This window comes from Melopsittacus undulatus, chromosome 10 (genome assembly GCF_012275295.1).
Source record: "Melopsittacus undulatus isolate bMelUnd1 chromosome 10, bMelUnd1.mat.Z, whole genome shotgun sequence".
Classification (NCBI taxonomy): Eukaryota; Metazoa; Chordata; class Aves; order Psittaciformes; family Psittaculidae; genus Melopsittacus; species Melopsittacus undulatus.
Window position 1 is genome coordinate 13,609,630 of NC_047536.1, and position 14,252 is coordinate 13,623,881.

The window sequence follows — 14,252 nt, forward strand, 5'->3', positions numbered from 1 at the left end:
TAACCTGTGGTTGGAGCAAACTCTGTTGTGTGCTTGGTTTTAAATCAGGTGATTTATACCCAAAAGCTGCCTGTGAACCTTTGCAGTAGTTTTCCATGTATTCAGAACCTTCCCTGAGTGTGGCTTTGTGTCTGTAGTTGGAGGCCAGGAGGTTTGCATTTGAGTGCAGGCTTGGACCCAGGTTTAAAACACCACTGATGTGACCAGAGGTTTTCACATCCTCAGCAATTTAGAACTAAGATGCTGGTTCTTAGAACTTACCTCCTCTGATCCAGATCAGTGAATAGGATGTCCACTATGCCTGGATGTACACCTAGAGAAGAGGATGGTGTGTGTCTTAGAGGCCCAAGGTCTTTCTCGGATATGGGAATGGTGATAGCGTGTATGAACCCACATTGAGTACTTGGAGTCCTTCCTTGAGCAGTAAGGATTCACTGATCTGGCTATAGCTACTTTGAGTCTGTTTCTATGTGAAGAGAAATTCCTTCCTGTATTCCTGGTGGATGGAATCTGCATCCACTTTCAAAGCATTTGTCTTTAATACGCATCAGGTTACCCTGAGGTAAAATGGAAACCTTAGCTGTTCCTCCTGGAAATAAATGTTTACATAATACATGCCCCTGAACTTCTCACCATTGCATGTCTAAGGAAAAAAGGTCACTTTTGACATCAGTAACCTTTAGAGGGTGATGCCTTTGCCACACAGGTAAGGAAAGTTACTGCGCACAGCACATTACTTGCACTAGATGAAGAAGGTAGGTGAGGTCAGATGTTGCTTACAACTCCCAAGGCTTGGCACTTTAAGCTTTAAAGGCAAGATCTGGCTTTAAGGCATGGGCCCTGTAAACAGCACATGCCCAATTTTGCTCATGTGAGTAATTCCATTGAATTCCCTGGCACTAGTCAGGTATGAAGATCCAAGTCTGCAATGTGTATGGGGCCAGGGCCTCGGCTCTTCGTTTCTAAATGAAAAATTTCCTAGGAAGCATTCATGGTGACAAAAGGGAATGGTTGTGGATTTGGGACCAAGAAAGTATTTGTCACTTAATTTTAGTGCTTTTGTGTCAAAATATGCCCAGCACCAAACATAAAGATATTACATTTCCGTAACGCATCAGTAAAACTGCTGTTGTGTCAATAGATGAAGGATTTATCCCTGAACTTAATACTAGCATTAGATGGAGCTCAGTTTTCTGTGGTGGAATCTATCCCAGAGAGCAAAGCATCACTTGGGCTGTTGGGATTGTTGGGTCTTGGGCCAGAGCCCATGAAAAAGCACATCTGCTCACCCACCCTTTGCAATGGGGGAATCATTGACAGCCCTAAAGTTAGTGCTGTGGGGTGCAGTGGAAAAGGCAATGCTGATGCTAAATGGATTTTTGCTGCCTTTGTATTTGAAATATTTGCACAACCTGTAGGTTTTTAAGGCACTGGGGGGAAAAAAAACCTCTTGAAGTAAGAGCTATGATGCTCCAGTCTCCTCCCTTTATATATTCCTTGACTTTTGGCCAAAGGTAATACAAAATTAATAGTATGAATGATTGGCCCCACATATGCCTGTAACAAGACTTGATAGCTTTTAATGTGCATTACTTTTTTGGATGCCTGGTTCCTTCCTCCCTTCCCTGTCCATCTCCCTTGTTCCTCCTCCACGATTTAGAGGGGAAAAAAAAAAGGTCCTTTAAATAGCCAGCTCTTTGCTTTTATGCTGTACCAGGCAGCCTTCCTAGCATAGCCTGGGTTACCACAAGAGCAGTCATGAAACCTTGATTATAGATACGGGCTTGGTCAGGATTTCATTGTGGGCATTATTTTACATCTTTCCTCCCCAGAAACAAACCTATATAGCCATGCACTTGCCATGGAGTAGTACAGGAATAGAATCCCAGACTGGTTTGTGTTGGAAGGGACCTCAAAGCTCACCCAGCTCCAACCCCTGCCACAGGCAAGGACACCTTCCACTGGAGCAGCTTGCTCCAAGCCCCTGTGTCCAACCTGGCCTTGAACACTGCCAGGGATGGGGCAGCCACAGCTTCTCTGGGCACCCTGTGCCAGCGCCTCAGCACCCTCCCAGGGAAGAGCTTCTGCCTAAGAGCTCATCTCAGTCTCCCCTCAGGCAGGTTCAAGCCATTCCCCTTGGCCTGTCCCTACAGGCCCTTGTACAAAGCCCCTTTCCAGGTTCCTTGTAGCCCCTTTAGGTATTTGAAGGCTGTTCCAGGCTGCTGAGCCTTCTCTTCTCCAACATGTCTTGCACGTTTCCGATGCTTCCCTTGTAATATCAATGAGCCCGCGCAGGGCACACAGTGCTGCCTTTGTTCCTATGGCAGCCGATGGGAGGGGGTGCAGCCACCACGGCCGGACCCGGCCGGGTTTTACCTCTCCCGCAAACACGCTCCAGAGCCGCTCCGAGCCCGGTTCCCCCTCCCCGTTACCCGCGAGCATCCCCCGGTGCCGCTCGGCGTTCGGAGCCCGCTGCTGCCGTGCGGGGCCATTGGCGCGGTGGCGGATGGCGGCTGCAGGTGGCACCGCTGACAGCAGCGTCACATGATGGCTGTCAGCGCCCGCTCTTCCACCCCTCGGCCTCTGCCTCCGCTCCCCGGGCTCCGGCACAAGCATCCCGGCGTTCCCAGGAATGTAGAGGCTGGAGGGAGGGGGGCTGCAGGCTGGAAGGAGCCCCCCCCCCCCCCAACCCCGTTCTCATCCGAGCGGGCTGAATTCCCGACGGCTGGCGGAGGTGCAGGACGGCGGCCGGGGGCCGAGGGTCATGAGACTCAACTGGGATCGGGATCGCTAGAGGAGGAGGAGGAGGAGGAGGATAGATGGGGCTGACATGTCCGCTCCTGCTCTGCCGGAGCAGCGCTGAGCCTACCAGTGAATTAGATTGATCTCTGCAGCCATACACCGGAGGAGACAACGGAGCGGGGAAGCGGTGTTTTCCTGGGCTGTGCACCGGAATGGAGGGGCAGGATTGGGGTTATGAAACTCCGGGGCAGTGCGGCCGCAGCCCCGCACAAACGGCTCTGGTGCGCTCCGGAGAGCTGCTGCCTTGAAGGTGGTTTCTGGGCTCCTGTTGCTAGGATTAAGCCTTTTTTTGCATTGCAGCATGGAGAGTCTTTTGTTTGAGTTAAATTCAGACCTCTTGATATGTCACCTGACAGTCTTGTGGTTTTGGATGAATATGGCTCATTGCTATTATTAACCTGAGTTGGCAGCCGGGCACAACAGGAGTTTATAGGGATTTTGGAAAGTGGAGCGGCTCGGGGGACAAAGATGCTTCCCAGGTACGGTCACTGCACTGCTCTTGAGATGATTTTAATTATCGGAAAGCTTAATAACTTCACAGAGATGTGGAGCTTTTAAGGATTTAATGTATTGACAATTCTCCTTACAATTCTGTGCTAAACGGCACAAATGTGGGGTTTTTTTTCCCCCTGAATTGCTTGTAGCTGTTGTAATTTTGCAAAGGGAGGTACAGCCTGGTTGAATAATGTGAAACATTGTCTGCAGTGTTCATGAATTTAACTAAGGAGCGTTTGTGTGTGTGTTTTAAAACAGATATTCCAGAAGAAATAGAGTGTGTGTGTGGATGTGCATGTGTTTTTCAGGGATAGATGTGCTTAAATCAGCTAGAAGCTGAGCAGGTCCTTCTGAAATGATGTCCCTGAAGTAGTCCCAGAAATGCTCTATGAAATTGCTAATTGTAGATTCTGAAGCTGTGTAAATGGCAAAGTTACTCAAAGTGCTGTGTGTCTTTAACAAACCCTTCCAACCTGTCTTATTTTCAATATCACGCTCCAGGTTATGATTAATGTGTTAACCAGACTGCACCTAGTTTGTATGTATTACATCTTTTTGCTTGTGAAAAAGCATCTGGCTCATGTATAGGGCTTCAGTGTATTAATCAGGGGTCTTAATGAGAGCCAAGTGACTTGGTAGAAGGGAGGAAAACAATGAAAGCAAACTAAAGTCAGCTTTATGTACAGTTAAGGAACTGGACAGAGCCAAGGACCTTGGGAGCCAGTTGAAGTTTAGGTCCAAGTCTATTATACTGAGTGTGAAGTATCTGGCTGACTGTGTGCCTAGTGTACAATGTGTGCTTAGCATAAGCAGAAGTTTCCTGGAGCTCAAGTAGTGCAGCTATTCAAGGTGAGGATTGCTAAGCTGGTAAATTAATGAGACAGACTTAGAGATGGAGCGTGGAGCTGACCTCTGCGGTGCTGCAGTGCCTGTGGACCTGTCACCCTCCTTCAAGGCATGAAAAGGGATATCTGTTTTCTAAACAGAACCTTATTTCCTTGTGATTAACCTGAACAGTGCAACCGCAGCAAGCAGCCGCCCCTCATGGCCGGTTGTCCCTGTGGTGATCCATGTATTAGTCCTTCTAAGCCGCTCCTTGGCTTCCAAGAACCCCCCCTGAGGTCAGCGTGATGGAGAGCAGCATCACCCAGGGTGCTGGGTCAGCTCCTTCGCAATCCATTGTCACGGGCTCCCTCCATGGCTGTGGTCAAGTCGCAAGCACTGGTTTTCTCTGCAGAATCAGCAGGCATTCACCACAGCGGTCCCACAACCCTGGAGTGACCTCAGCTTTTGAAAGACAAGCGCCTTGCAAACTGTCCTCCAAGTACTGGCCCCGGGGTTTTCTCTAGGGATCTTCCTCCTCCTCACAGCCTCAGTCATGTCAGCAGCATGGAAGGGGAATCTCTCGCTGAAAATGCCAGCTTTGCAGATCAGCCTGAATCAGCCTCATCATGTGAATCCTCATGAAGTTCTGTTGTGTTTTCAGGTGGTGGTATGAAAAAATAAATGATCTGCCCATGCCTCTTTCAAAAAAGCTGGTGGATGTTCTTCCAAGGCTGGAAGCATCATTAACGTGCCATACATTGCTGTTTTCATTGCTTCCAAATGAGATGTACTCTGTCAGAAAGGTCTACACAGCTGTCTTGGTACAATAATGGACCAGTAAGAAGTGAATTATTGAATTGCAGTAAGAAGCTATTAAAATGTGTGATACCCTTCCCATGTGTCCCATATACTCAACTTTTGTTCTATCTTCTCAAAGCCAAAAGAGAAACCAAATGGCTAGCAGATAAATGTGCAGAGAAATTTGGGCAGGAGAAGGGAATCCCTTGTTGGAAAAGACACCTCAGAGTGAGAGGTGTATGGTGTGATTGGACTCAGCAAGGACCATTCTGCTTTTGCTCCTGATCACACTTCCCTGTAAGAAAGCAAGTGGAGGAGCCTAAATACTGCTGGGCTTTGTATGTACAGGTGAGAATGCTTTGATGTGGATGTGCATCTCTATGGAGATAATCTGCATCTGAAAGATCCCAGTGCACCCTGTGGAATGAGCTCATATTTGCAGTGTAAACCCTTTGAGGCAAGGACAACCTCTGTCCAATGATGTGCAGAAATTGGCTGGGTCTGAGCACCACTGTAATAACACTAATACATGGAGAGTATCACCTGCAGGAGTTGGAGATAAGCCCTGGGGATCCCTGTACCTTTGTCCTGATGCTCGACAGGAGCAAAGGAGGATGTTTCATATGGCAGGCATGGAGCAGGGGAGACCTGCTCTGCCCTGGCTGTTCCTGGCAGCCTTTTACCAAGGTGCTAACATGAAAACCACGCAGAACAGATAAGCTGGCATAACCTATAAATATCATTTGCGTAGATGCTTTTAAAAATAGGTCCAAGTGATTCATCACCAGGCAACTTTTATAACTATGGGTAACATGATGTAGGAAAACAATAGTTTGATAGTTTCAACTTACTTCTTCAATGGTTAGTCACAGCCTGGCTTTGAGAAGCTTTACTTTTCAGCCAACTCTTTTCAAACTACCTGCTGAATACCATGATCAGTTTGCTTCAAGTGCTTCTCTTTAAGACTTCTAAAAGCTTGTTAATAATTAAAAGCCAATTGGATATTATCTAAGCTGTGTTAATATGAAATAGTTTTGTAAGTAAAGTCTCAGACAGGGGGAAAAATAGTACTGAGCTAAACCTTGAAAGTAATGAAGAAGTGCTGCTCATGTTGCAGTGGCAACAAGGAGGAAGGAATGTGTTTGCTTTCAATTACAGGGGAAAATCTCATGTTTTAATTGGTGGAGTGGTAATGAAGGATTTGTGTTTGTTGTTTCATCTGTTGCAACTTGCGCACGGTGTAGTAATAGCAATTTAAAGCCCTTCGGTTGCCTCTTGCTGGGGAAAGTCTATGGGAGTAATGAACTCCAGGAATTAGATACGTGAGAAAAATCTGTCCTTGGAGAGCATTTGGAGTTCTGGATCACCATGCAACTCACAGTGCAGGTGTCGGGAAGCATGGAATGGAGTTGTAAATGTAAGCTACAGATAGTATTCCTAGTTGTTGAGGGTAAAAAAGGCAGGAAAACAAAATGGATGAAAGAGAAGGGCTAAACAATAGTAGTCGTTAAGTGTGAACATACATGAAAATATCATTTTTCAGGCCTTGATTTCTTTATTATGAGTTTCTGATCATTTCATCATTATTCACATGAAGATTTGCCTTTCTGTCCCAAAGAATTCCATTCCTTTTGTGTTTTGTACTTAGCATCTGTGCAGGGGGTTGGACTGGACGACTTCTAAAGGTCCCCTCCAACCTCAACTAGGCTGTCATTGGGTGACATCTGCTTGTACAGGATTTGCTTCTGAAACATCCCACCTAGCATTTATATATCAATGGATTCCCACCCTATTCATTCATATGGATGTTTCTGAACATCTCATTCAAGAAGAGCCACTACTTATGTAGTGGAGATCTCCACAGGGCTGGTGTCCTGCTCATTGCTTCTTCTCTTGCTCAACACATGAGCTTGCAGCACTAACTTCCCAATCGCTTCCACTGGTGAAAGGGCTGTTGGGCTTTTCTCAGTGATGGCTCTTATGTTTGTTCACTGTTTCTGTGTTTTCTTCAATCAGTTTCAAGGGAATACCAAAGAGTGGTAGGTAGGTCACACAGGAGAGCTGTCACTTCAGGACAGTGCAGGAGATGGAGACTCGCTTTGCATTAACATTGCTAGAACATCTGATCCTGCATCTCCTGCTTTTCCGATGAGGATCTCAGGAAAACATCAGTTAAATGTCAAAGTTGGTTTCCATTTATAAACAGAGCTAATTCTCTTCAGTAGATCTAGGTCAGTTTTCATTGGTGCTGGAGTATTGCCCCGGTCTGTTTGTTTTGAGAACATGCCTTGTGTATTGCACGCAGGAATTTGTACGTTTCCAGGGATAATCTATCCAGATATCATGTTTAGTGGTATTCCAAAGCCGCTAGCAACAAAAGCAAAGCTACTCAGTGTCCTGCTTCTCCTGGTGTGGCCAGGCCAGAGGTGCCAGCCTGCCTCTGTTTACTGTCTGTCTAAATGAATTTTTCCCCAGCTCTCGTCAAGTTTCTCCAGGTTTGGGAAGTGGCCCGCTATTGCCAGGGAATGTTTCTGCAAGGCTGAAATGTGCTTAAGGACTCCATTATGTACCAGAGATAACGCTTCCCTGGAATTAGCACAAATTACGAGGGGTAATATCTCCTAAAAGCTCATCTAGAGAAAGTTAAAATGTCATGTGAAGAAGCTGAGAAGTAAACAAGCTCTTGTTACCTCGATCCAGTATGTTTCTGAATCCAGCAAGAGTTTTATATTTAGCTTTCTCTCCTCTTAGTGTGTAATCTGCTCTTGGAGCCTTTTCTAAGTAGACTTCCCTAAGATCTGGAACAGCTACTGCCCTTCTTTGCCAGTAATTTCCAAGTCAAATGTCAGAATCACTAGGTAATGGAAGAGATGCTTTTGTCTGAGTGTGGAGGGGAACGAAATGCGTTGCAAGGGTGGAGCAAGCGATAGCACCTTTTTGGCAAGGAATTCATTGTTATTGTCACAGTGTTTCTTTATAGGAACCACAGTGGTCTATCTGGAAACAAAACGAGTTTCCAGACTTCCATGGAGTTCACTTAACTATATGGAGGTGGTTCCTCCAGGAAGCCAGCTTATCCAGCAGTCCTCTCACCTCCTCACCTCTAGCTGAAGGCAGGCTCTAGTGCTTTTGACTTGACCACAGTCAAATACGCATCAGACAACATGGGTTTTGTTGTCTTATGTTTTCTGACATGCACGATGGGGCCCATGAGCAGAGCCCTCAGTAGCTGTAAGCTCTGCTCTGTGTTTGTCTCTGTGCTTGGTTTAAGGAACAAACTTGCTTGGTTTGCAGTCCACTCTTTGTGTGGGCACGTCCCTCTGTGGATGATGCTTGGCTTTAGGTGCCTAGAGAGAGTGCATAGCTCTTTGCCCTCAAATCTACATGTCACGTTGCTTCAGTTTCAAGTTGCTCAAGCTTTTCCTTTTGTAATAAGCTGCCATTCATTGCTCACTCTCTTCTCTGCAGCTTCTGTTTTTCTCTCCTGTTGCTAAATGGTGCGGGTGAGCAGAGTAGGAAATGGATTTCCTCTCTCAGGAGAGCGAGTAACTGTATGTCTTGGTGCTTAGTTTCACCTCCCTGGGACCACAGTAGGTGTAAAGCCTGTGGATCTAAGTTGGGGAGTCTTAAAAACTTCAGCTAGACAACCATAGCTTTGGTGATCAAATTGATGCTGCCACTGTTATAGGAGTTGTTGGGTTACAAATCATCATTCACGTACTGAGCACATAGAGCGTGTGTGCAGAGAAGGAAACCTTTTGGTTGTCTAATAAGGGACAGAGGAAAGTACACCATAATCTTGGAGTCTGCTGTACCAGGTTTACCTTAATCCATATTATCTCTTACGGATGGCTTTCTGCTGCAATAAATGTACAGCTTGTAAACATGGAGCCTGTGTCCTTCATTAATGGCTGGAAAGTTCCAGCGCCTCGTTTCTCACTTCTCGGGGTTTCATGCTAATGCAGCTTGCCTAAAAGCCAAGGATGAGGAAGATAGAATTTCACCTGATCTAGGAAATGGCTTGTAAGTAGCTGAAAGATGATTCCCTCTGGTTTCATGGATAGAGAAGGCATCTTGTTTCCAAGAACTGAGAAGGTACCAGTGAAAATGGATTCCCAAGCCCATGGGCAACAGGAATTGCTGGGCTGTGATGGCCAGTGTTTTAAAATGGAAGTTGAATGTGATGACAAGGTTATACAGTTGGTGTTCAAGACTGAACCCTGCAAGTGCTCCCTTTGCCAAGCTCCTCTGGAGTCAGGGGCACTGGGGAAAGGCAGAGGCTCAGGAAGCTCCTTTCCTCCCTACAAAACCAGTTGGGAATAGCTGTGGTATCTCTGAATGCAGTGAGGACCTGAATGTAGTCAGGACCAAGCTACATGTGGTGCTTGGTTTCCCAGCATCAAAGCATATGAATTAGTCTGAATGTTCTAGTTTATAATACTGCAGTTAGTTCTATACGCATATGTTACTACAGTGTGAAACCTGAAGAAGGGTGGAAGGGTACTTTGCATCCTTTCAATGTGGAGTTCAGTGCTTTGCCAACCCATGGCTGCAAATGCAGAAACTCATTACTTAAGGGAGAGGCCACTGTGCGTATAGACCTTTCTGCTTTTGAATTGGGAGTGCTTTCAAGCCAGTGCTTGCACTGATGAGGGACTTGTGGGTTCTGGTTGTTGGTTTTGTGTCTTTAAACACAAAAGCTGAGTTTTCCCGTGACTTTGATGTCAAAAAGCTGGAACTTGAAGAAAAACATTCACTATCACAAAACAGAACGCAAGAACTGGTAATGCTGCACACGTCATTGTATATATTTGTAGTGGATTGATGCCGTTTATGCCAGAAATTATTCTGGCTACAGGATGAAAGGGTGTGATGAAATGGCATTGCATTTGCTCAGCTTCATGCCTTGTATATACAGATGATACAGAAAGAACAGCGTTATGAAGAGTGGTGGTAATTGATCCTTTTGCTCTTGTATTCTTTCAATCAAAGCTGGCCTTTGCCGGAGTTTGACCCAAGTCAGATCCGCCTGATCGTGTACCAGGACTGCGAGAGGAGAGGACGCAATGTCTTATTTGACTCCAGTGCTAAAAGGAAAATAGAGGATGTTTCGGTCTCGGTGAGTATTTGACTGACTTTACATGGCTATGGTCTGTATGCATTTAAGGTTGCTAAATCACAAAGGTTCTGTTCGATTCACATTAGCATTTAAACATCGGTTATACGCAGAGCTATATTTAAATGCTGTTGCAAATTATTCAGGCTTCAGTGATTTCACTCTTCACAGCTTTAAATACTGTAGTGATCTCTTCCTTCCCAGGCTCATCTACTTTCTGCTCCTGCAGAGAGAAGGATTCCTTCCTGGGGCTGCAGCAGGCAGTGCTAGGGGCTGAGGCAGGGCATAAACTGGTGTTTATGGATGTGCTTTTATGCTGTGGTGGGGTCTGCATTCTTAATCCTGTGCTGTGTCCTCTGTTGTCCCATTTGGGCAGCTTTCACCAGTTGGTGTTTCTGTACTTTGCTGACAGTTTTTCCCACAAAGTCACTTGAAAACTTTTCCTCCGCTTTTCCTTTTGGCATGGTCTGCATGGTAATCTGTTAATTGAGACTGTGATGGGTGCAGTCAGATGAGGATACTTCCTTCTAAGGGCTCTGGCTAGAGGATTAATTTCTACCCACAGCGCTATTGTAAGTGGTTGTGTGAGGCTGGACAGCTTTGAACTTCCTTTTCACCATCTCTAAAAGCATTTGCAAACCATTTTAAGCTCTGCATGCAGAAAGACCTGTTGAAAACTGAACTTCATGATCCCAGCTGCTTTTACTGATAGCACCTACTCCATTCTGCAAGCAGGAGTACACAGAATGTTACCCCAAGCCCTGGTTTTCGTGTTGGGTACTGGAGTACAGCCAGAAGATTCTTCATCCAGTTTTGTGAACTCTTCCAGCCTGTTGCTGAGTGCTGCCAGTCTGATGCTGCTCATCCGAGTGCTCCCTATATCCTGTTTCTGCACATCCTAACCTCTCAGTGTCACTTTGTGTCTCACTGGGCACTAATTTCTAGGCTCCTCCATCACTACTCGAGCACTTTTACAGCCATGAATCAAGACCCCTGTGTCCTAGTTCTTTCTGAGAACTGATGATGTAAATCAAGTTTCACAAATGTTGAACAGAATTCATCTTTCTCTGTCATTTTAAGTTGATAGAATGGTTTTATAGGTTAGAAGTTCCTGTTCTTCCAGGGGTTCTTGCCAGGAAAAGTTTTTTAAGGACAGGGTATCTTTTGAAGTGGTTTATTGGCATGAATTGTTGTCTATGCTTATTACTATTACTTCATTAATTGCAAAGTGCTACTTCATTAGTAACAAAGGCAATGTACAGTATAAGTCCTCTTGTCATATTTCAGCGGATTGCTTGAAAGCCTATCTGTACACGCACAGTGAACTTGCAAACTTCCCTGCTTTGACCTATTTCAGGAAGGTTGATGGCTGTGGCAGCTCAACAGCAACAGAATAAAAGGCTAATAATGAAGTTAATACAGTTCCATATGAATCTCTCCTTTTTCTTTGCTGAAGGGCAGGGAAATAGCTTTATTCCCCCTCTTTATGAAGTGAATATGTGAGACTGGTGGAGGAATACTGTTCCCATAGTGTTTGATGTGCCCAGGACTCATCTCTGGTAACTTGATACATTCGTTCTTTTTTGTGTACTGGGCGACTGATTCTCTTGCAACCTTTGCTTGCCATGATACCTACCTTACAGAGCACTTGGGTAATGTCATGTCAGGCAATACTTTCCCTGTAAACCAAAGCTTTGCAGTAGCAGAAGCAGTATGCAGGTAAAAACATGCAGAAGGGGCTCAGCTCAGCTGAGTGCAGGCGCATGCAGTCCATGGCAGGCTCTGACCGAGGCCAAGGCATTGCATTGTTGATTTTTCTCCCTTTATCGCGATTTTCCTACCAAAGGCACACCCTGCCTGTACAAAGCCACATCTTGGCTCTAAGCACATTCCAAGGCACTCTTGCCCTTTTGCAGCCAGACGTGTGTGGGCTGGGCACTCTCCCTTCTGAAAGGGTATCTGTGCAGCACCCCACAAAAGCCAGCACTTTCTGCATCTTTCTTTCCCTGCCCCGTTTTCTACTGTGATTTATACCTCTTGATTTACAGATAACACTGAGGGGAGGTTTGCAAGAGTGCTTAGCAGTGGCTGGACTGTGCTGGTTGAAGTCTAATCACTAATGTGGAGAACTGAGAGGGTTTCAGTTTGCTTTACATTGCTGTGCTCTTCAGTTCCCATTTTCAGTTGCTCATGAGATGTGAAAGCAATTACAATTTAAGAGCCGTACGCCTGCAGCAAGGTGAGATCCACTTTGTTCTGTTTTGTATCTCTAATCTCTACATATGTCGAGAGTTGCGGAGCAGGGTTGAACATGGCTCACTCATTTGGATTCTGTAAAGGAAGGGATGGTGATAAAATCCAAGGAGCATCAGAGCAAACTTTTCCAGACACAGATGCTTCAGGATATAGAAAGGTAGGCTCTGACTTCTTTGTGAGTGAAAACTGCAGAGTATGTGCTCACACCAACCTGGGCTCTAATTATTAAAGCATTACTGGGCTCATACGATCCGTGAGAGAAATGTGACTATAACGCAAATCAGGATTTTGTGTTTTCATTGGAGATTCAGCCTCTTCGTGCTTCAGTAAAGCCAAATATTCGGTACCCCAGGGTGTTGTGAGGATGCTGCACAGCGGCACAGCACAGGGCAGCTTGGGGGTGTGCACTATGGCCATTGGAGTATGTTGGTTGCACAGGACAAGGGATGGTTTTCCTGGGCCTTGCTAGAGTTAAACTTGGCGAGCGGAGCACAGCAGCAGCCGGAAGGCTCCGGGAATGTTGGCTGAAGGCAGTGCCAGGTGTTCCCACTGAGGCTGGGTGCGGATCTGCTGGCGGGCAGCTGTGGGTGCTTGGCATGGGAGAGCCAGAGAGATCCCCCTTTGGGCCTCCTATGCCTTTTTTGGTGCTGAGCAGGAGAGGTTCTTCCTAGCTTTCCAGAGGATGGGATGTTGATCCTGGGCTCTGTAAACGGAGCTGGAAGGCTGCTGTGTCATGAGCATCAGGAAGTGGGGCAATTCCCCTGGGTCTTGATAGAGTATCACAGAAGAGAGTGGCTGCCCTTTCCAGCCCTGTGACACTAGGAAATGAGGAAATGCATCAGGACAGGCATTTGCATGTTGAATACTCCAGGGCAGCAGCTCCCAGTGCCTAAATGGGCTACAGGAAACATGGAGAGGGGCTTTGGACAAGGGCCTGCAGGGACAGGACAAGGGGAATGGCTTTAACCTGCCAGAGGGGAGACTGAGATGAGCTCTTAGGCAGAAGCTCTTCCCTGGGAGGGTGCTGAGGCGCTGGCACAGGGTGCCCAGAGAAGCTGTGGCTGCCCCATCCCTGGCAGTGTTCAAGGCCACGTTGGACACAGGGGTTTGGAGCAAGCTGCTCCAGTGGAAGCAGTCCCTGCCCATGGCAGGGGTTGGAACTGGGTGAGCTTTAAGGTCCCTTCCAGCACAAACCAGTCTGGGATTGCTGATGCCTTTACTAAATAGCCTTGATCCACAGGTTCCCATGGGTTTTTGGGTATCACAGAATCACAGAATCCCAGTACTTGACAGGCAAGCTCATGGGATTGATCCACTGCCTCCTCTACAGAGTTGCTTCAGAGCTTGTTCTTCATTACTAGTAAGTGTTTCATTTCCAATGGGGCTGTGTTACTTGATTTGCAGGTGACAGTTACTGGTTTCTGCTGGCAGACACATTCCAGTGCCTGTTCTGCTCCTCTTCCTCCCACAGTTCCCTGCCTGGTGGCTGTGTGAAGTTCCATGTGCATGCATCCATCCCATTGGGCTCCCAAGCCAGGAGCCGTGTGTGAGCACACATAAGCTCCTCAGGACCAGATTCCCAGCCCGGTTCAGCTTTCAGACCAAGCACAACAAGCAGCTCCTTTTCGAGGTGCAGAGGCCAGGTGCTGGCAGGTGCTGAGCTCTCAGCTCGCCTCTGCCTTTCCTGACCCCCATGCTTGGCTTCTCAACCCTGACGCCGCATTCACACCAGCCTCACCCAGCATCTCTCTTGTGTCTCACAGTGCTGTTGTGTGGCACAGGGGTTACCTCTCCATGTGCAAAGGCAGGCTGCAGTATGAGGAATGTTCTGTCAAGGGCTGGAAATTGGGTGGGATAAAGAGGCCACAGAACTGGAGGTGCCGTGAGGGAGAAGTGTGGAGTAAACCAAAGATACTGGGAAAGGGGATGTTGTGCCAGGGCTTCCCTTGGAGCAAGCTGA

General features: G+C 46.7%; 1 protein-coding gene across 2 annotated transcripts in view; it reads left to right on the forward strand.

Moving 5' to 3' along the window:
• Positions 1-14,252, forward strand: part of FNIP1 (folliculin interacting protein 1) — a 66,551-nt gene that overhangs the window by 17,902 nt on the left and 34,397 nt on the right. For both annotated transcript variants that reach the window (XM_034066744.1, XM_034066745.1), the window contains exon 2: positions 9,913-10,039. In XM_034066744.1, the coding sequence (XP_033922635.1) occupies positions 9,913-10,039 (127 nt within the window). The remainder of the gene's footprint in view (positions 1-9,912; positions 10,040-14,252) is intronic.